General features: G+C 35.3%; 1 protein-coding gene across 18 annotated transcripts in view; it reads right to left on the reverse strand.

Moving 5' to 3' along the window:
- Positions 1-24,146, reverse strand: part of ANKHD1 (ankyrin repeat and KH domain containing 1) — a 123,517-nt gene that overhangs the window by 58,469 nt on the left and 40,902 nt on the right. For 12 of the 18 annotated variants that reach the window (XR_003430476.1, XR_003430472.1, XR_003430470.1 and 9 more), the window contains exons 8-11: positions 20,653-20,890; positions 20,235-20,426; positions 15,654-15,763; positions 5,169-5,225 (exon numbers count right to left, since the gene is read on the reverse strand). Coding sequence is in view for 14 of the 18 variants with exons in the window: in XM_027095524.1 (XP_026951325.1) it covers positions 5,169-5,225; positions 15,654-15,763; positions 20,235-20,426; positions 20,653-20,890 (597 nt within the window). In the remaining 4 variants the exon portion in view is untranslated. Of the gene's footprint in view, positions 1-2,807; positions 5,226-15,653; positions 15,764-20,234; positions 20,427-20,652; positions 20,891-24,146 lie in introns of those variants that run through there. The other 6 variants (XM_027095534.1, XM_027095481.1, XM_027095476.1 and 3 more) reach the window with 2 other exon arrangements.

Here is a 24,146-nt window from a genome sequence, read left to right on the forward strand (position 1 = left end):
CAATTTTCCTTCTAAGGACCACTTTAGCTGTATCCTCTCACCCAAGTTTTGATGTGTAGTTTTGGTGATAACATCTATTTTGCAATTTTTACTGGGATTGCCTTTTTAACTCATGAATTATGTAAAAGTATTTTTCCTCATTTTCTAGTTATATGGGATTTTTAAAATAAGATCTTATTGTTAATTTGTAATTTTAAAAAGACAAAGATCAGAGAATGTAGTTCATATGATTAAGAAGTTTGTTTTAAAGACTTTTTTGTGGCCTAAAACATGCACCAGATTTACACATATTCAATGCACTGGAAAATAGCATATTCCATATTTATTGGAAACAAAATGATAGCTCTCTATTTATAGAAGCAAATTTGATTTTTCTATTCTTAACAATCGCTTTATGTATTTGATCTATCAGTTTCATAGAGAAGTGTGGGAAAAAATCCTATCACTACAAATGTAGAGGTGACTAATTTTCTTGTAATTCTGTAATTTTCTATTTTAATTGGAGGGTAGATGTTAGTTACTGATTAGTAATTGATTGTTATACTAGCTGGAAGAGCATTTATTTATCTCTAAAAATGATTTTGGTTTAAAATTCCATTTTCCCTGATATTAATATTGCCTTACATAACTTTTTCCGTTACTTTGTCAACCTTTCCCTGTCATTTTGCTTTAGATCTTTCTCCTGAAAACAGAATTTGCTAGATTTTGATTTTGAATCTAATTCAAGTCTGTGCCCTTTTAACAATTAAGTTCAGTAGGTTTATATTTGTTCTGATTAATAATATATTTTTGTAAAAAAGAATCTTTAAAGTTATTTAGTACCTGATTCTTCACTCCTAAACAATGCAAGGATTCTAGAATGGCTTTTGAACTTTCTAACATATCCTGCTGAATTTCATACTACTGCTGTCTAGATTTTTAGTACTATTTTGGTTTTAAGCATAAAAATTTAGGTTTTATACTCACAAATTCGTATTTATAGTTTACCAATTTCTGTGCTTACCGTAGCTTCCTGCATCCCACGCCTTCCTCCAGGGTTCTTTTTCTCCTTATTGACGTACATAACTTTTAGTAGTTCTTTTGGCAAGGGTCTGAGGTGGTAAACTTTTATTCTTTGTAGATCTGAAAATATGCTTATTTTTCCTTCTTTGGAATGTTAGTTGAGTATAGAATTCTATATTGTGTTATTTTCTTCTGGTTTTTTTTTGGCGGGGGGGCTGCGTTGGGTCTTCGTTGCTGCGTACAGGCTTTTTCTCTAGTTGCGGCGAGCAGGGCTACTCTGCGTTGCGGTGTGCAGGCTTCTCATTGTGGTGGCTTCGATTGTTGCGGAGCACGGGCTCTAGGTGAACGGGCTTCAGTAGTTGTGGCACGCAGGCTCTAGAGCGCAGGCTCAGTAGTTGTGGCACATGGACTTAGTTGCTCCGTAACATGTTGGATCTTCCCGGACCAGGGCTCAAACCCGTGTCCCCTGTGTTGGCAGGTGGATCCTTAACCACTGTGCCTCCAGGGGAGTCCCTCTTATGGTATTTTGAGAATATTACTCTCCATTGTTTTCTGTGATTATTTTTGTTGATGAAAATCTACCATCAAAAATTTAATTGTTGTTCCTTTGAGAATAATTCATTTTTCCTCCAATAGCTTTTAGGATTTTTCTTTATCCTTAAAATTCTGCAGTTTCATTTGTTCTGCTTAGCAATTATTTTTCAATCAAGGATTCATGTCAGGCTTCAGTTCTAGAAAATTCTCCATCATTATCTCTTCAAGCATTGCCTCTGCCTTCTATTTCTAGCCTCTCTTTCAGGAACTTCATATATATATATATAGTCAAATATATATATGGCCTCTCAATTTCTCTTTCATATTTTCCATCTCTTTACCTTTGTGCTATATTATCTATTTTATCATTTGATTCATTAATTATTTTTTCTTTCTTTTTTTTTGCGGTACGCGGGCCTCTCACTGCTGTGGCCTCTCCCATTGCAGAGCACAGGCTCCGGACGCACAGGCTCAGCAGCCATGGCTCACGGGCCCCGCCACTCCGCGGCATGTGGGATCTTCCCGGACCGGGGCACGAACCCGTGTCCCCTGCATCGGCAGGCGGACTCTCAACCACTGCGCCACCAGGGAAGCCCTGATTCATTAATTCTTTATTCAACTGTCCAATATATTGTTTATCCTATATATTTAGTTTTTATTTCTACAATTTTTTCTCCTGAAAGTTTGTTTTATTTCGTATCTATCTGTTCTTAATTCATAATCATCAGCTTTTGTTTCATTGCCTCACATTGTTTTATGGCTATTGTTCATAGTTTAAAATAAGCATGCTTAAAATCTTTGATTCAAGTCTTTTATTTCAATTTCCTTGGGCCTGTACTCTCCTGTGCTGCTGCTTTTTGTTTGCTTGCATTTTGACTATCTCTCTTCATGTAGATTTGCTCCTGAGCTTTATAATTTTTTTATTTGATAAAGCTCATTTTGCATGGGAGTTGTTTTTTTTCTTTTATTTCCATCCACAAACTTATCCCTTCTCATTAGATGGTCTGAAAGTTACCTCAGTCTGGCCCATTTCAGAAGTAGCTCTTTCTTTGGCAACTTCAGCTTCTTATCCCATGAAGTTATTTCTGTTCTTCTCACTAAATCAAATAATGATGCCCTCCAAGTTCTTAGTTACAATGTTGTCTTTGCATCTTCTCTCTATGAAGAACAATTTGCTAATTTCTGACTGCAACTCTGGGCAGTTGCTTGGAGTTTTTTTTCCATGCTGCTTCATAGGCTGGGCAATAAGACTGTACCTATTGGCCAGTTCCATATGAGATGCATTCAGTCCCTATTCCCTTAAAGATGATGAAATTCCAGCCCCCAGCGTCCATTCTTTTTTAGGTTTAATTCTCCTTGGGCCTACAGCTTCAGCTGTGGATCCAGGGTCCATTTCTAGTCCACAGAGTTCGTTGGTCTTGTTTCTGAGTATAGCTATATATTTTTAGTTTAGTTTGTTTTTCTCCCATATTTTATTTATTAGATCTATGTACTTGAATGATAGAGAGCAGAGAGGTTTCAAAATATACTAACAGTGACTTTACTTTCTTGACTGGAAGTCATTTGTCACTTATATTTAAACAACTTTGAGATAGAACTCATTCAACATACAATAACCTAGAAAGAAAGAACTTGGCCTTTAAAAAAAAAAGTGTATTAGGAGTTTTGTGTATTGCACAGATAGTTTTAAGAATCAATAAAAAATTGATAAAAGTTTTCCAGCTTTAAGTAGTAAAGTTTTAGAATATGTATATACGCTACTCCTTAATAAAAAGTTATTTAAAAAGCGGGAGGTCCTATTTAGTTTATTAAGGTAAACTAATCAACAGTTGAAACATATTTATAAGTGGATAATCAGAGCTCATGAGCCTGCTAAAATCTTGTCCATAAAAAATGCACTGCAAAGTTCTGTTTCCGACGCATAAGCATTATGAGAAAAAAGGTGCATTTTTTTTCTATTTGGCTTTAGATAACAAAATTTAATTTTAGATTTAGGCTTTTTTTCTTTAAAATAATTTGATTTCCTTTAAAACCACAGTCCTGGGCAACCAAGGTATATATCAAAGATTGTAACTATATCACAGAGCCGGTGTTTCTTGCAGTTGAAGGAGGACACTGTCTAGGGGGAAGGACCAGAATCAGAGGAGAGGAGAGGGAGACTGCTTTATACTATATATGTACTAAAGGATTCTTACACTCTCCCCTAGGGGATATGTTCTTCCAACCCACCACTGTATATTAATCATTAACTTAGTGATCTGTTACTGATCAGATTCATATCCCTCAGCAGAACTGAGATGGAAAAAGATTAAGAGGCACCGTTTTAGGGTTTGTGTTTAGCTCAGTTTCTAAAAACCACAAGTAACAAAGACAAAAACCAAGCTTACTCAGTTTGGATGAAGGAAGAATGATAATAAAGCAAAGACTGGAAAAGAACAGAACTCAGCAACGATGCAGAATAATCTACAGACTCTAGCAATGTCTCAAAGTGTGGAATATAGAGGACTTATGAGAATCTCCTGGGATATCATTTAAAATGCAGACTCCCCATTTCAGATCTGCTGAATCTGAACCTCTAAAAGTGGGGCTGCAAACCTCAATTTTAAAAAGTATCCCAAGTCTTGAGACTTACATCTAGACAGACAGATTTAAAATCACATTTTCTTTAACAAGTCCAGGGAGAAAAAAATAACTTTATCTGAACTAACACTCAGCTTTACATTCTTGATAGGAGCCACAGCTATTATATAAACTGAGTAAAAGTTTACATTTTCACATAGTATTTTGTGAAAGAAATTTATTTACTTTCTTCAAAATAGAATGAATATATAACAACTTCTCATTCCAAAAGCCAATAAAAAAGATACTTAATAAGCATTATGGTTAAGAGTGGCTTGACACTGAAAAATTTATTTTAGATGGCCTAAATTAATTGTGAAGCAATCACAACTTATTCCTAATTTAAAAATTAAGCACTGCTCCTGAGTATAAACAAATCTCTCTGGATTACAATGGATATTAAATTTGCTTGACTTTTAAAAGCATCAGGCACAAATTCCACACATTTTTTTTCAAAAGAAATGTTTGTTTATCAACAAGTATTCACCTTCTTAAAAGACAATCTTAGAACGAGGTTACGCGAGAGGATTTTAAGAAGAAAATTTTAATTTTATAGAAATTAGGGCATGAGCAATATAGTAAATTTTTCACTAAAATGTTTTGTTGTTGCTTTAAGGATTATATAGAAAAAAATCCAATATATCACCCTAAATCTGAGTTTCAGATTTTTGTTGAACAAAGTTGAATACAAAGGGCTTTATGACTGAGACTTTCTCTCTGGGTTATCTTAACTCTCTCAATAAGGGAGAATGAATAAGAAAATCTATTTTAACCTAAGAGATTTTTTTTTTTTTAGGAATACCACATAAAAAGAATACTAAGGAGGCAAACCACTAGTAATGTAAATCTCTTCTTATTGGAATTTCATAATCTTTTTCAATCAAAGAGGATTTCCTTTGTCACCCAACAGGGTCCTGGAACTTCTTGACTGGAATTCAGATATCTAGAGCTCTGGTTACCTACATCATCTATTCTTTATGTAGTAGCTTACAAGCATCAAAGGCCACCCTCACCTGATGCTTGGCCGGATCTATGCCCTCCAAAATAGTCTTCATGTCCTCCTGCTTGTCCTGTGAAAGGAAAAAGAAGAACTCACGGATCTTATTCCAAAAACGAAAATCACATTTGGCCATGAAGACCTTGTGACCAGTACTTCAGGTGCTGGGCTTTATTAACTCAGGATCTTCAACTAAAAAGATTCTCATCTGTAGAGACCATAATCTCATGAACAGAGTATGATTTTTAAGTACGATAATATGGTTCTCTACCAATATAACTTCAATATAAACCTTAACATACGCAGACCTAATTCTGCTAAAGTTTTTGAACTCATGTCTTTATCTCCAAATACAACTAAAACCACAGAAAATAGAGCAGTATCTTAATATCTAACCAAGGAAAATAATTAAATCAAAAGATTTGCGAATATCAGAAGCTGAGAGATAAAAGTAGGAAAAATACTGTAAGAGATTAAATAGTTCTGTAGTACCTCCTCCCCCCATTATAAATGCACTTAGTGCTCACACTTTTCAACTAAAACAGGAGACTTGAAAGAACTTGAGAGATGGAATATCTGTATTTTATCTAGATCTAGTCTCCAGACAGGGAGAAAGTACTCAAAGATGAGACAGGGAGATGGTTGAAGAAACAGTAATAAGAATTGCAATCACTGACCAGGATCAACTATATCTCCAAATAAAAGAAATGTGGCCTAGAGAAGGCTTCACCCTAAGTCACTCCTACCTCCTACCCTGGATGATATGCTTACCCTAAGGGGATGCATGCTCCTATGGTAGAGATTTGGTGAGAAAGTATTCTGAGTCAACTCTATGATTTGAACAAGCTGACTGTTAAAGTTCACTTCTCCCTTCCTCAACCCCATATGATTTTCAACAAAGACAAGCTCCATTCAAATAAGAATAAATAAGCACAAAGTATCCAACACAGAACCTATTAAGAAGTTCCTACAAAAATGGAAACAAAATTTTAGTCAAATGTTCCCTTGTACTTTCAAAAATATTAAAGAGAATATGAACGCTTTAACTAGTGGAACAAAGTGATATAACAGCAAGAGGAAACTTAAAAGGGAGTTGGGGGTACTTCCCTGGTGGCACAGTGGTTAACAGTCTGCCTGCCAATGCAGGGGACATGGGTTCGAGCCCTGCTCCAGGAAGATCCTACATGCCATGAAGCAAGTATGCCCGTGCGCCACAACTACTGAGCCCGCGAGCCACAACTACTGAAGCCCATACACCTAGAGCCTGTGCTCTGCAACAAGAGAAGCCACCACAATAAGAAGCCTGTGCACTGCAATGAAGATCCAACGCAGCCAAAAATAAATAAATTAAAAAAAAAAAAGAAGTGAGTTGGGGGACTTCCCTGGTGGCGCAGTGGTTAGGAATCTGCCTGCCAATGCAGGGGACACACGTTCAAACCCTGGTCCAGGAAGATCCCACATGCCACGGAGGAACTAAGCCCGTGTGCCACAACTACTGAGCCCGCACTCTAGAGCCCATGAGCCACAACTACTGAGCCCACGTGCCACAACTACTAAAGTCCGCACACCTAGAGCCTGTGCTCCACAACAAGAGAAGCCACCGCAATGAGAAGCCCGCGCATTTCAACAAAGAGTAGCCCCCGCTCGCTGCAACTAGAGAAAAGCCCGTGTGCAGCAATGAAGACCCAACGCAGCCAAAAATAAATAAATAAATAAATTTATCAGGGAAAAAAAGTGAGTTGGAAGAGCAGAAGATACTAAGTAATGATGAAACCATGAAAACCACATTAGAAGCAGCAACAAGTATACAGAAAAAATAGTGACCTGGTGGATGGACTTAAGAAAGAAACAATACAGAGGAAAAGGACAAAGAAATGAAAAGAATCAGACATAAAGATAATAAGGGAGATTCAATATGTGGATAATAAATGTTCTAGAAGAAAACAGAACAGAAAAAGAAGTATTCAAGGCTGTAATAGAAAAAAACTGGAGAAGGATGATGAGGAGAAAGAAAAGGAGAGGGGAGAGAGGATGAACTAAAATCTTTAAATAGAAAGCACTCACGGTTTTCCAGGAAAAACTGTTATAAAATAATAAACACCAAGACACATCCTGGCGAAATCATAGAGGTTTAAGTATAATGAAAGAATCTTATGATAAGCCGGGCAGAAAGGAAATCACTTACATATAATGGGGAATATTCTAGCAGGCTTTGGCAATATTTAATACCAGAAGACAGTAGAATAGAGGGCTTAGAATTTTGAGGGGAAAAAACAAGTGATTCATTAATTTTATATTTGGCTACATTCATTTATAAATACAACATAAAGTAATATCAAAAATGCAGGCACCTGTGAACTCTTTTTGGTTGAGGAAAGTAAATTCAAAACAAAATACCAGTATCAGCCAGCCAAAAGGTGAGTCAAGTTCAGGAAATCAGATATTCAGAGTCTACATAATATGAAAGACTAGTAAGGTAAACACTGAATCCACCTAAATATACAGTTAAACAACTTTGAGAAATAATAGGGTCATAAAACAGAATGTAAATGTTATAAAATCATGACAATGTAATAATAAAATAACTCATGAAAATCCTATGGTGGAAGACACATTAATCTCCTCTTCAGAATGGAGTCAATAAACATTGTCTAAATATTTGATTTTTTAAAAATAAGTTTTTTAAAAGAAATTAACAAAATATTTCAAAATTTCCATTTGTAAATGATGTCTGAATAAATACTTTTCCAGGAAGTAACTTTATACCTGTGTTTTATATAGTTCAACAATTAGTTCAGCAATTAGTGAGCAGCTCATAGGGCTACCTGGAGCACAGGGATTTTTTTAGATAAAAGAAACATGGGGACTATGATTAGAGATTAGAAAATTAAACCATAAAAAATGGAAGGAAGGAAGAAGGAAAGGGAAGGGAGGGAGGAAGGGAGGGAGGGAGGGAGGGAGGGAGGGAGGAAGGAAGGAAGGAAGGAAGGAAGGAAGGGGAAATCTAACCCATGTTAATGAGAATATAAGAATCAGGAGACCTCAATTGTTAGTAGAAGTATAGACTAGTTCAGCATTTTTGTACAGTTTCGCAGCAGCTATCAAACTTTTAGATGTGGACCCTCTGAAAACTGGCAATTTCACTTCTAGGAATTTATCCCTATAGATATATTCACAAAAGTAGCAAAAATACATAAATCTGCATAACAATATTTAGTGCAGTACCATTTGTAATCTTTAAAAATTATAATAACCCAGATGTTTATGAATAAATAAATGGTTAATAAATTATATAGAACACTGGGTACCTGTGAAAAAGAATGAGAAATCTTAGGAATTGACAGAAAAATATTATATTAAAAAGAAAAAAGTTTCAGAACAGTATATGTGGTAACAAATCTATTCATATAAAAAAGACATATAGCCCACATACACAATATATATATGCTTGAGTGTATAGAAATGTTTAGAAAGACACACAACATATTGCTTAAATTAAAAAAAAAATCTTACAAAAGAGGATATAGAAAAGAAATAGAAATCCTCTATTTCCTAAGATTTAATATAGATAACAAACTGATCCTTCAAAATTTTTGTTTCTTTTAAGGTAAGTCCATATCAAATCTAATTTCCAGGATTAAGAACCAGAGGGTGCTAATGTATCCATGTCCAAATCACCCAGTTTCCACTAGCTCAACTATTCTAGGAAAACGCCCCCCAAAGTTCATTTGGCTAGAACACAGTCTAAGAAAAGCAACAAGGGTCAAAGAGCTTACTTCATGGTTAGGGAGGAAAATCAGTGATAGACCAGTACAACATATTCAAGGGGCGCAATTTACTCAGTCCAGAAGTGCTTCGATTTTCATTCCAACATTAAAAATAATAAACCTTTAAAAGTTATGATCGGGCTTCCCTGGTGGCGCAGTGATTGAGAGTCCGCCTGCTCATGCAGGGGACACGGGTTTGTGCCCCGGTCCGGGAAGATCCCACGTGCCGTGGAGCAGCTGGGCCCGTGAGCCATGGCCACTAAGCCTGCGTGTCCGGAGCCTGTGCTCCACAACGGGAGAGGCCACAACAGTGAGAGGCCCGCGTACCGCAAAAAAAATAAAAATAAAAATAACTGATTTGCATAGGACCAACTATTACTCAATATGGCAAAGACCCAGAAATAGCAACACTGTGTGCCCACCACACTTCTTTAGGTTGGTTCTATTTATTTTCTTTGATCTACTGCATCTAAAGCAGATTTATTATGAGCTTAAAGAAAGAATCCATGTCCTATCTTGTCCTTGGAAAAACCTCTCCATCTTCCACCCCTATTTTCAAGGTGGCTAACATCTCAAAGTAAAACGGTATTTCTAAATTCCTTGTCTCTCACTGGGCAAAAAATACCTATGCATACTTGAAAGCCAAAGCTGAAAAAACAATCCTAAAGAAAGGAAATTTTGAAAAGTTTGAAGGCATATAAGATGAGAAGAAGAGGATGTAACAAAAGTTTATTCTGCTACTCAAAATAAAGTTTAACCAAAGGAAAAGAAGAATAAATTCATAATTGAACAACTCCAAAGATAACTGGAGAGATTTTATTCTTAAGAAAATAGTTTACTTACAATAAAAATCCATGTTAAGGAAACTTTTCCTACTTCTTTGACAGTATTTAAGTAGGATAAAATACTGATAGTGAAAAGATAGGGTGGGAGAGATAATGATTTAGCGTTATAATGCCAAATTATTCTTTACTGGGATGGCCTTACCACATTACTGTGTTTTCTAGGGATTAGTAACTTTTATCTATTAAAATATTTTATAGTAAGCTAAATTTGCTAATTATTAATTATAAATAATGCCCAAAATTAAGTAATTTAAGATATATTTAATATACCCAAAGATTTTAAGAGAGAGGATAATTTGTGTAACACATCATTATTATTAATTATGACTCACACCTTAAAATTTCATTTTCTTCAAGGATCCCATAGCACTTCACACATTCTTGGGCTAAGTACTCATCTAGTCCATCTGATACCTCCAAAAAGGTAGCTAGTTAACCTGTTCTTTAAAAATCATAAAATTAGATTTCTTAAGCCACGTCATTAAAGATCTTCTGATCCAAACCCCTCATAAAATAAAGGAAAGGGAGGAGATGAGAAAGAAACACAAAAGAAGGCTAGGGAATCTAAGTGATTTGCCCTAGGACACCCAGCATAGCCGAAGAAAGAATATTTACAGGACTTGGGTAAAATAGTCCAGAAAATAACACTAGATTTTATTTTACAGATGAGAATATTGAGGCAACTATTTACTTATAGATCAGTGATCTGCTGGCTGTGATCAAAATTCCAGTGTCTTGTCTAATGCTCAGTAGCATCTCTAATGTTGAGTTCTTTCTAAATAACTAAGTGTAGCCTTTGTCACTCATTAGCCCTCCATTCAGATACAGGATTACAGGATGCCTTCCACAGGTATTTCTTCCTTTTAGTAGATTTACTTTCAAATAGCAATGAAGGCCTGTAACATGCTAAAGTGGGTCATAAAAAATCTTTATGTGAACACAACTAAAATATATTTACCTTCTCTAATATCTATGTCAGTTGTTTATTATGGGAAATACTACTTGAGTTCCTCTTCTAGACATGAAAGGCCAAGGAGCTGTAGAGAAGGAAGGAATACTAATTTACGGGATTTATATATCACTCTCCCTTTCCAACCTTAGCTTTGTTGGCAAATACATGTGAAGGAAGTTCCACAAATATTTCTTTTATCTCAACAAATGTATCAACGTTTTAGTGCTGAAATTAACATGCCATGATGAAAAGAGAAAGATTCCATCATCTTTACAAATGGTTTGAAAATCAGAAACACCACCAAATCAAAGCAACTCTGTACAAACTTCAAGTTATAAGTAAGTACTAGGGATGTATTATACAACATGATACATATAATTAATACTGCTGTATGTTATATATGAAAGTTGTTGAGAGCAAATCCTAATAGATCTCATGACAAGGAATAAATTTTCTTTCTATTTCTTTAATTTTGTATATGAGATGAAAGAGGTTCCTAAATTTATTGTGATTATCACAAGTTAAACTTATACAGTATTGTATGGCAATTATATCTTAATAAACCTGGAAGAAAAAAAAAACAAAATAAAAAACAACAAAAACTCCTACTAGATATATATATATATATATATATATATATATATATATATATATATATAAAAAACAGAAAAACAAAACAACACTGACATGTTAACCAACACTGTTGCCACCTAAACATCCTATCATTAGGGCGCTTGGAAACTCTGACCTGATGCAGTCATCTTTCATAGAGATGGATCATCTCTATAACAATAACATGGTTGGGCATGGAAGCCAGGAAAACACAGACAACAAAGTAAGCCAAAATTAAAAGCAAGCAAGAGAAAAAAAGAAAGAAGCAGAGTAGGGTTTTACATTCCAAGTTATACTGTTGAATAGTTAACTATGCAAATTCTCCACCTTGAACATAAAAGTAATAGTAAAGAGGGGGCTAGAGGACTGTGGTAAAGGAAATCAAGCCATATAAATGCTTTAGCTGAAGTAAGCTATCAAGATACAAATAAGAATGAAATATTAAAACTCTGCCTTTTGGTCTAAAGACCAGTAAATGGGGAGAACAGCCTAAAGTAATAATTATACAGGACACCAGGACAGTGACTCAAAGACAATGGAACTGAATCAACTTCAGTTTTCATTTTTTTTAATATTGCAGATGTCAATTTTATTTTTATTTATTATTATTTTTGGCTGTGCCTCACAGCATATGGGATCTTAGTTCCTGGACTAGGGATTGAACCCATGCCCCCTGCAGCGGAAGTGTGGAGTTTTAACCACTGGACCACCAGGGGAGTCACTCAACTTCTATTTTTAAATGGTGTTTATTGGTTATTTCTGGTCAAGCAGTTCAATAACAAATTTGTAAGGATACATAGTATATTCCTTTTCAGAGAAATAAGATTAGTTTCCAAAGGCTGGTTTATTTTTTTCTTTTTTTTAAAATTTCTTTTAGATTTTAAGTATACTACAGAATGCTAATGTGTTTTAATACAAACTTTCTTACGATGGGTTTACATCATATTATACCTGTAATCACACCAAATACTAAATACTAATTTGGGCCCAATAAACAAAAGATGCTATGCAGAGAAAGAAAGTACATAAAGGAATAATCTTTATTTCAATATATAATGATTTCCATTACAGTGGTAACAAGAAGTACAACTATATGGAAGACATGGATTAGGTGACTTGTTCAAGGCTCTCTGCTTATTCAGTAGTTAAAATGATTTTGCATGTTAAATAGGGAGAATTTTCAAAAAGAACTCTGGAATTAATGGACAATTTTTTATTTCATTTAATTTTTGATTTCCAAAAGGAACATTTTAAGTGGCTTATTTAAGAAAACTAATCTAGTCCAAAGGTTTTTAATAATGGATTATTCAAATTTATGCAATTATTACAAAGGTAGACAAGTTACATATCAATCCATAACCTTCTAAATATGATAAATATTTAGGTTTTTTTTTTACTGGAAATATCTAATATTTTTTCATTTTAAATATTTTTAAAACAAGAAAAAATAAAATTTCAAATAACTAAGTTTCAAATGAGAACATACACATATTTTGAGGATCTACCTGAAAATGCTCAAGTATACTAACAGTTCTGGTTGTGGATTTTAAAAAAAGCATTAAATAAGAAACTGTCTAGATTTCCTTTAAAACTAAGTTCTAAACTATACCTACTACACATGTAGAATGAAAAGTCTTAAAACCTCTCAGTTTCATCTCAGGAAACAATATAAGCAATCCAAATTGTTGCATTACATTTTTATAAAATTGTAATTAATATCCTAACTGATTCTACAGAATATTTTTAAAAATGAGAGACAACAACTTTTAAACTCTTTAAAAAATATATAATAACAGCCTTAAATTGTGGCAAAAGTTAAGCTCTAAAAATCTAACAAAGCATGGTCCAGATTGTGTTTCAAAGGTTGACTTGTGCGTTCTTATTTAAAACCGAAGGTAAAAATAGTTCCCCCCCAAATGAAGGTTCTCAGCTAGCCCACGAAAACAAACAAACAAACAATTTAACTTAAAGAACTACCAAACCTAGACATCAAGAATACATCTATGGGATGCCAGAAATGGAATACATCTCCATTCCACGCAATGGGAGCGTAGTCTTCCAATTCCAAACCACTGGAGGAAATTACTACAGTCCTAAACAGATACTAGGAGGTGACAGAAAAGAATGAAGGACAAGAAAGGTGCTACTGTCTTTTTAGGTCCAGCTAGCAAGAATTATCAGTCATTTTCTTCCTCAGGACTCAGGGACTGATCTGCCTGCTTTACTTACTTCTTGTTTTTCACTAGGTCTTTTGTTTCCTGCCTATGGCTTATAGTAAAGCTGAAATTATTTATAGGTTTTAAATATCAAACTTACTATGCTTTTCCATACTTTCCACATTTTCTATAAAGAACAAGATATGCTTTTTACAATCAGGAAAATAACTAATATTAAAATTGAAATATCTCTCCACAGATAGCAAAAGCATAAAATAGGAATACATTTTTAAAGTGAAAAATTAATATATGAAATAATTCAAAAGGAGAAAAATGTTATGCACATGAAATTATTAAATCTAGCAGTATTTACAACAGTGAAAAATAAAAAGCAAGTCAAAAGTTCAATAATAAGTGAATGATTATGGCTCATCAACTTGATGGAATATTATGCACAAGTTATAAATATACAGAATATGTAGCAAAATGGAAAAGATTATGACAGAACACACATTCTGGAAAATAGAAAACAACTGTACTATACTATGATTATAATTACATGTGTATATGAATGCAAAGACGGTTTGCAAAAGAGAAAAACAGTTACGTTAGAATAACAGTATTACCTTTGTACTTAAGGTAAATATTTATCTGAGCCATTTTTTAATCTTATATTTTGAATGTAAAACAGTATGGTAAATTCAAATCTTTCAATCTGCTTATTTAATGAAATTCTTCTAAGGAATTTTAATCACAATTTACCTAATTCCAGAAAACTATAAAAATAAAAAATAGAAAACAACTATTTTGTTTTCTATTTTTAAATGCCCTTTGTTTTAAAGGGCATTTAAAAATATTTCATAACAAATTTTTAACTCTCAAAAATCACTAAGGTTTTGCTATACTTTAAAGTGCATTTAACAGATAATTCCTCTTTTCCTATTTAATATTTTTAGAAGAACTAGCAAATTAGTCAAGAAAGTGACTTAGCTATGGAAAATGGAAGGAAGAATTTTGATAAGAATTCAGAGGATAAGAGTATTAAACTTTGCTTATATTATCTAAGCTTTTATGCTCTACCCTGTTTATTCCAAGTGATGAAATGCTTCAATTCTTAATTTTTAGATGACCCAAAGCAACTCTAAAAAAAGGAATGAGATAAAGAAAGAAGGCAGAAGATTAAGATCTACTTAACATATCCATCATAATTTTCAAACGAAAAAAGTACAGCTCTTAGAAATTCTAACTGGCAGATCCTAATTAATGAGAATGAATGCTAGTCTTATCACTACAATATTTATTAGAAGTAGAAATGATGATAAATAAATAGCATAATTACACTATACTTATTATAGTCAATAATTATTTTCCAACAATGTTCTCAGGTATTTTGGGGGGAATGTCTGTTATTGGAATTGGTTTAAAAGACAATACTCGCACAGTTTTTTCTAAATAACTGAAATTAATAAAGTTGATTCTGTACAGCATTTATAATTATGCATGTCTCACACAGATTTTTAAGAAATACAAAAGGGAATTCTGGAAGAAACTCTAGAAAGCCGTTCAAAATAATCTCACAAAATAAAAATTAGTCAAAGCAAACATTTCAGCAAGAAGCATAAACCTTTAAGTGGGATATTATTTATAATTCCCCATAGTTGTAAGGATTATTACACATATGAACCTGCCATCTAATTTGAAACTTTGAAAAGCCAAAATAGAAGATATTAAAAGAAAAGAAAAAGAATGAAATGCTGTAATAATGTTGTTAGGAAGATGACAGTAGCTTTATTTTAAATGTCTAATTAGAAAAACAAAAGAAATCACTCAAAGTGATTTGACAGGTTATTCTATGTTGCAAACATATCACTGAATTTGTATGTCTAATAAAGGGCAGTTAAAAAGGTTCAGGAATGTCAAATGGGACTGGGGTGAGAGGAAGAAAGAAACAAATGTTTTTACCTAGGAAAAGAAACAGTATGCCCTTTTAAAAACTATTTTCAAATACATTTAATAAATGCAACAACTAGAACAAGTAGCCAAACTTTTAAAAGTTATTTTATACAAAGCATGCAAACTATTGATCTTCTTTACTAGTGCTTTCTAAATGTTAAAAATAAAGGAGTATTAACATTCACACAAAAATATTTGAAATTAAAAATATCTTACTAAATCAGCCCCTGCTTGAAGTAAAACATCTGCAACATCCGTATGTCCATTTTCACAAGCGTAGGTTAAGGCTGTGTCTCCTGTTGCTGTTGTAGCATGAACGTTAGCACCTGGCAAACAAAAAAATTACACATTTACTTTGTGAATTTTATAATTTGGTGAAACTCATAAACTCTAAATATGAAAATATCAGATTTTAAGAATCCTAATTTTCCTTTAAATGTTTTGGAAGAATGCTTTTAGCCACAAAGAAAGGAACTATACCAAATGATTAAAAAATACAATAATCTGGACTTCCCTGGTGGCACAGTGGTTAAGAATCCGCCTGCCAATGCAGGGGACACGGGTTTGAGCCCTGGTCTGGGAAGATCCCAAATGCCGCAGAGCAACTAAGCCCATGCACCACAACGACTGAGCCTGTGCTCTAGAGCCCGCAACCCACAACTAGTGAGCCGCGTGCTGCAACTACTGAAGCCTGCGTGCCTAGAGCCTGTGCCCCGCAACAAGAGAAGCTACCGCAATGGGAAGCCCGCGCACTACAACAAAGATTAGCCCCCACCCGACACGACCGGAGAAAAACCCACACGCAGCAACAAAGACCCAACGCAGCCAAAATAAATAAATAAATAAATTTATTTATTTTTTTAAAAATCTGCCTATACATCCCCAGTAAGATATACCCTAAGAAATAAAAGGGCTGCTAAAGCCAAAAATATCAAACAGTTTTCAGAAATCATATTGACAGTAGTTTTGGTTTCTATTCTATGGATATTGTGGTAAAAATCAAATGAGTAATCCTTTGGTCAGTGAAATTCGGGGCATGGCTGAGAGAAAACACAGATAAAAGATTGCTGAAGTTAAGTAAAACCGTATGGTTCTGAATTGGAAGTACTGACATGAATTCATGTTGTATTATTATCTGTAAGAAAAATATTTCCTCACTCTGACCAACTAAAAAGGCCTAGAGACAATGAAAGACCAAGCCGAAATAGCATCTCTAGCTAAGATTGTGATCTCTAAGTACCATATCCTACTAAATGAAATTAGGGCTTCTTAAAGAAATAATTGGTTCCAAGACTGGGGGAGAATCTGTATAAGATGGGCCTGAAACACCTAGCAATATCAAAAAGCAAGGAAACAGACTATAATGAGGTCACACCAAAAGGATTTAGGAGCTAAACTTATTGACCAAAGATAGTGAAACTGTCCCATATTTCAGCAATTTTTACATCAAAAAGAATGAAGACTATGATAGAATAAAAGCCATCATGTATGTTTAAATCTAGAAGTTCAAAATGATGTTCAAATCAAAACAAAAAAAACCACTTCCTTGGTCACCAGTGAAGGATACTAGGGGTCCACCTCATTATTTGCGGTGAGTGGGGGAGAGAAAAGGGGGGGGAAATCAAACATTTATACTCCTGTTCCTATATGATTTATACCTAAGAGTAACCAAATAGGTGATGAAGGGAAGTTTCTCTTTATAGACATATGTCTGCTAATAAACAAGGAAGGAATAATAGAATTTAGAATATTACCACTTTGTAACCCTTAACGAATTAATGGATCTAAGCAATGATCATCAATATCTAATAATCAAAAAGAGAGACAATCAGACAGTTACCACCTCCTGAAGAAAGTACAAATACTACCTATGAAGTAGTCTTAAAAACAAAACAGAACAAAACAAACGTACATCATACCTGAATTTAATCAAGTCTCTAGATCTAAGCACTACTTATAGGAAATCCAAGGGACAGAAAAACAAGTTAAATGAAATCGTGGAGGTGCATTTAGCAAAATCCATACTCTGGGAAGCCTAAAGGATAAACATTTCATGTCTTCAACCAAAACTTGCAAGGGAAAAAAGAAAAGAAAGATGATGAAGAGCCCATAAATTAAAGGGACTTAAGAGATGTATTGATCAAGAGTTACTGTATGAATCTTATTCGAATCCTAATTCAAAAAAGTCATTAAACGCACACATACACATTTATAAGACTATCAGGAAAATATGAAAACTGCTTGGGTATTTAATGACACCAAGGAATTATTATTTTAAAAATTTAGGTAAGGAAATGGTACTGTGGTTACTTTTTTTTTTTTTTTTTTTTTTGCAGTATGCAGGTCTCTCACTGTTGTGGCCTCTCCTGTTGCGGAGCACAGGCTCTGGACGCACAGGCTCAGCGGCCATGGCCCACGGGCCCAGCCGCTCCGCGGCATGTGGGATCCTCTCAGATCGGGGCACAAACCCATGTCCCCTGCATCGGCAGGCGGACTCCCAACCACTGCGCCACCAAGGAAGCCCAAGGTTTTTTAATTTTTTTAAAAAACTGTATACGCAATGTATTAAAAGACCTGTTGGATTCTTCTTTAGTGCTTCACTATGAGAAGAAATGCATGTAAATAAATCACACTGTAATCTGGAAAAAAATTGTTTTAGGTAGTGATCACATAAAAAGTGATTCTCAGGCCCCCGAGACAGTTCCAGAAACTACGTACTTCAAATTAGCAAAAGTAGCTAAATATGAGAATCAGTGGTGATACAATAGAAAAAACAATGTCAGGAGTTCTAAGTTTGAATATTGGCCCTGTCACTTATTAGCTTGATTTGCTTAGGGAAGTTATGTAACATGACTGTACATCAGTTTCTATATCTATAAGATGTGTGTAATATTTCTTACTATACCAGTGGCCAGTGGTAATTAATAGAGTTAACACATGAGCTGAGCAGAATGTCTGCTGATTTCTTAGTTAACATTATTTATTCCTTCTTTTTTTTTTTGCAGTACGCGGGCCTCTCCTGTTGCGGAGCACAGGCTCCGGACGCACAGGCTCCGGACGCGCAGGCCCAGCGGCCATGGCTCACGGGCCCAGCCGCTCTGCGGCATGTGGGATCCTCCCAGACAGGGGCACGAACCCGCGTCCCCTGCATCGGCAGGTGGACTCTCAACCACTGCACCACTGCGCCACCAGGGAAGCCCCTATTTATTCCTTCTTTTAAAAGCCTCTTAACAATATCTTGACTACTTAGAGGGATGTGGGGAGAATGAAGACTGATAAGCACCGGTAAAGAAAGACTCCTGAATGGGACACAGACAGTTACAGAAAATAATGAGGGAAAAATGACTGAATAATGCCCATACATTTACTAACTACAGCAAATAATAGTATTTGAGTCAAGGAAGAGGTCAGCCTGTATGGTTGGTTTGTGCATTGGTTCAAAATCTAAACAATCATCCAAACCATTAATGATCTGGATTAAGAAATTATTGCAATAATAATCCAAAGGAATAACTGATGCTGGGCTATAATCAAATTAATATTAACAATAAAGGATGAATAAAGTTTTGCTAAATATTTCATTTTCCTTTATGTATTTCTTTATATGTCAAGTTTTAAACAACTTATTAGACATGGATAAAAAAATTTATACTACTTCTAAAGGATAAATAAAGGTTTACATCTGTCTGGATCAATTTTTTCTGATATATCCTTAACTTGCTCTATATAAAACTACAAATATTCTATGTAAAAAAAACTTACTTCTTACCACTGGTTAACAATATATAAAGCACAAATTATTATTATTATTTTTTTTTTTTTTGCGGTACGCGGGCCTCTCACTGTTGTGGCCTCTCCCGTTGCGGAGCACAGGCTCCGGACACGCAGGCTCAGCAGCCATGGATCACGGGCCCAGCCGCTCTGCGGCATGTGGGATCTTCCCGGACCGGGGCACGAACCCGTGTCCCCTGCATCGGCAGGTGGACTCTCAACCACTGCGCCACCAAGGAAGCCCAAGCACAAATTATTTTAAAACTAAATACTTCTGGGACTTCCCTGGTGGTCCAGTGGTTAAGAATCCACCTTTCGCGGGGACGCAGGTTCGATCCCTGGTCGAGCAACTAAGCCCACATACTCTAGAGCTCGCGTGCCATAGTGGAGAGCCCATGTGACACAACTACTGGGCCCACGTGCTCTGGAGTCCACGTGCCACAACTAGAGAGAAGCCTGCATGCCGCAACGAAGAGCCTGCACCACAACAAAGATCCCTCACGCTGAAATGAAGATCCCGCATGCCACAACTAAGACCCAATGCAGCCAAATAAATAAATATTTAAAAACAAATAAACAAAAAACCCCAAAAAACTAAATACTTCTGCCAAAAAAAAACATTCCCACTTGTTCGTTCATTCTTTCTTTCTTATTTTTTTTGAGAAGTCAGAAATGTCAAGAAATGAACAGGCTTAAGGGTATCAAATTATAACCTCTATGTCATCCCCACCTCCTCTTATTAATAGACACTAGGAGGAACTAACTTCTCCCCTCCAAAAGCCACAAACATTCAATAGAAAGATAAGGTCAACGGGAAGCCTTACAGTCACCAAGCAAACATTAATAACTCTAAGAAACCTTTTAAAAAAAATGACATTTTTGGAGATTTAAAAGCCTAAGAAGAGAGTTAAATTATGGCGCTGTCTTTCAACTTTTGTAGAAAGTTGAAAAAGTTATGGTTAATTGTTAAAGTTATGAAAGCAATATAAAAGTCTTTTTCTAAAAGGCGTTTTTAAAGCCACATACCGGCAGCCAGTAAATATTTAACCAACTCCAGGTGTCCCTCCTGAGAAGCCTCCATCAGAGGTGTGGAGCAGCCAAGTTCTATGTCAGCCCCTGCCTTAATCAGGAAGTCTGCAACTTCAGAAAATCCTCCACAGCAAGCCAACGTCAGAGCAGTTTCTTGGGTTTCTTCTGTCTGAGCATTTATATTTGCTCCTGGAAAGCATGAAAATAGATAAAACTAGTTACAAAAGACTTAGAGTAAAGTGTTCTGATTTGTGATAATTATCTTTTCTCTGCTGCTGGGGTTCCTTCCAGGGTGTTGATAATTTATTTTATCATCAATGCAAAAAATATCTTAGTTGTAGTAAACTTCAGGGATACTGACACAAAAAAACCAAAGGAAATCGATTTTTTAATTAAAGAAGTAAAACTATTTTACCTTGTGCTAAGAGTAGTGCCACCATCTCTTCGTGTCCTTCCCGAGCAGCTTCCATCAAGGGAGTGTATCCTTCATCATTAACTTCCTCAAGATTTGCGCCCCTCTCAATAAGTAGAGCTGCCAATTCAACGTGTCCTCCACAGGCAGCTAGCGTTAATGGAGACTCAAATGAATCTGCAGGCATATTCACTTGAGCACCACTATCCAAAAGCAAACGTGCCACCTCTACATGTCCATCCTGCAGATTTTCAGAAGTAAAACAAGAAGAAAGGAATTTTTGTTTTGTTTTGATATTTTTTAAGCGAGAGAAGAAAAGCAAGAGATTGAGGAAAGACAAGAGGAAAAAAAAGGAGAGGCAGCTTAGAGGCATATATATTACCATGACCATCTGAACAATTTTTGAAATCTATCTTACCAAAAGTCCATTAAAATTATTTTACCTTACTTTTGAGCAAGCCCAAAATTTTCCACAAGAATCAGACTTGTGAGATACAGTTACAACTCCAAATAATTTTGAATTTCCACATTCTTTGAAGTTCAAAAAATTGTTAAATCCATTGTCAACAGTAACTCAAAATAAAATAATTACTGTTTATACTACAGCCAGAGTCAAACATAGCTATAGCCTCAAACTTAAGTGTCATGTTTAAGTGTAGAAACTGTGTTAGATCTATTTAAGAAAAGAAGACTTCGCATAAAGTAACACAACAATTCTGTGAAGTCATTACCTCTTGGGATTATGTCACCAAGGTAAATCCCTGTGGACTGATCCTATCCTATATTTTTTCTCATCACTAACTTGTAATGAGGCAAAGAATTTTACAAAGATGTAAAAGTAAGTCGTATTCACTTGTAAATAATTTTACCATGAGCCCATCTGCATAGACAGTAAGGCAATTAATATTCTCATGGAGTGTATCCATTCTATCCCTCTATCATCATACATACATTTCTTCAGTTTCAAATTCTATGCTACAAAATTTTATGTAACTCCTTAACTCCTGTTGTGCATATAAAGACAAATGGTATTGTTCTTTATTTCAAAAATGACCCAAATATTGCTAATGAAAAGTAAAGACTGAGTACAAAAATAAGGTTTTATAAGGTTGGGCAATTCTTTTACTAAAGAATTAATTAAAGAAACCTTAATTAAGTATTAGGTTTCAGGATCCATCTAGAGTTTCAGTATACTTAACTAAATAACTAACTTAGCTGTAACCACTTTTGACATGATGTCAAAAACAAATGACTTCACATTAAAATTTTAGTTTTACTAATACTTCAAATATATGTAAAATAAAATATATTTTAACCAAATTCCTATATTGAGTTACTGGTGTTTGATATACAATTCTAATTGAAAAGAAAATAAGGGTTTATGAATGCCCACAGATCAGGGAACTACTATTGCGCCCAGCTTCTCTAGGCTCCCAAGAAATTGTTTTGCTTGAATTTAATTTCTGAAGAGTCTTTATATACTCTGCTAACATATCTTGAGTACATACCTTACAAAGGAATTGTACTAAGCACTTTTTTTATGTTAATGAACAGTATTATTTCTAACAAAGGAAAAAAGAACAAAATAAGAAATTAAAAAAAGAATAATCCACTCTTAAAGGCCTAATATCATTATTAGAATTTTTTTAAATTCTAAGACTTTAGTCTTAGCCTTTGAGCAGTAGCTGGGATTGGACTTACTCTCTATCATAAACAACTATAAAAATTGGGGAAAAAAGATAAAACAACTGGAGGCACTGGACAGCAACCAAGCTAGGGCTAGGGTTATGATAACTTAAAGAAGGGAGCATTTGAGATGCTCCCATTTTTTTTTTAATAAAATATATATATATATTTTTAGCATCTTTATTGGAGTATAATGGCTTTACAATGGTGCACCAGCTTCTGCTTTATAACAAAGTGAATCAGCTATACATATACATATGCCCTCATATCTCCTCCCTCTTGCTTCTCCCTCCCACCCTCCCTATCCCACCCCTCTACGTGGTCACAAAGCACTGAGCTGATCTCCCTGTACTATGCGGCTGCTTCCCACTAGCTATCTATTTTACATTTGGTAGTATATATAAGTCCATGCCACTCTCTCACTTCGTCCCAGCTTACCCTTCCTCCCCCCCGTGTCCTCAAGTCCATTCTCTACGTCTGCATCTTTATTCCTGTCCTGCCCCTAGGTTCTTCAGAACAATTTTTTTTTAGAGTCCATATATATGTGTTAGCATATGGTATTTGTTTTTCTCTTTCTGACGTACTTCACTCTGTATTACAGACTCTAGGTCCATCCACGTCACTACAAATAACTCAATTTTGTTTCTTTTTATGGCTGAGCAATATTCAATTGTATGTATGTGCCACATCTTCTTTATCCATTCACCTGTCGATGGACACTTAGGTTGATTCCATGTCCTAGCTATTGTAAACAAAGCTGCAATGAACACTGTGATACATGACTTTTTTTTTTTTTTTTTTTTGCTGTACGCGGGCTTCTCACTGTTGTGGCCTCTCCTGTTGCGGAGCACAGGCTCCGGACGCACAGGCTCAGTAGCCATGGCTCACAGGCCCAGCCGCTCCGTGGCATGAGGGATCTTTCCAGACCGGGGCACGAACCCGTGTCCCCTGCATCAGCAGGCGGACTCCCAACCACTGCGCCACCAGGGAAGCCCCATGACTCTTTTTGAATTATGGTTTTCTCAGGGTATATGCCCAGTAGTAGGATTGCTGGGTCATATGATAGTTCTATTTGTAGTTTTTTAAGGAACCTCCATACTGTTCTCCATAGTGGCTGTATCAATTTACATTCCCACCAACAGTGCAAGAGGGTTCCCTTTTCTCCACACCCTCTCCAGCATTTATTGTTTGCAGATTTTTTATGATGGCCATTCTGACTGGTGTGAGGTGATATCTCATTGTAGTTTTCATTTGCATTTCTCTAATGATTAGTGATGTTGAGCATCCTTTCATGTGTTTGTTGGCTATCTGTATATCTTCTTTGGAGAAATGTCTATCTAGGCCTTCTGCCCATTTTTGGATTGGGTTGTTTGTTTTTTTGATATTGAGCTGCATGAGCTGCTTGTAAATTTTGGAGATTAATCCTTTGTCAGTTGCTTCATTTGCAAATATTTTCTCCCATTCTGAGGGTTGTCTTTTGGTCTTGTTTATGGTTTCCTTTGCTATGCAAAAGCTTTTAAGTTTCATTAGGTCCCATTTGTTTATTTTTATTTCCATTTCTCTAGGAGGTGGGTCTAAAAGGATCTTGCTGTGATTTATATCATAGAGTGTTCTGCCTATGTTTTCCTCTAAGAGTTTTATAGTGTCTGGCCTTACATTTAGGTCTTTAATCCATTTTGGGTTTATTTTTGTGTATGGTGTTAGGAAGTGTTCTAATTTCATTCTTTTACATGTAGCTGTCCAGTTTTCCCAGCACCACTTATTGAAGAGGCTGTCTTTTCTCCACTGTATATTCTTGCCTCCTTTATCAA

This window comes from Aethalodelphis obliquidens, unplaced genomic scaffold (genome assembly GCF_003676395.1).
Source record: "Aethalodelphis obliquidens isolate GAN/ISIS:26980383/991018 unplaced genomic scaffold, ASM367639v1 scaffold4, whole genome shotgun sequence".
NCBI classification, from domain to species: Eukaryota; Metazoa; Chordata; class Mammalia; order Artiodactyla; family Delphinidae; genus Aethalodelphis; species Aethalodelphis obliquidens.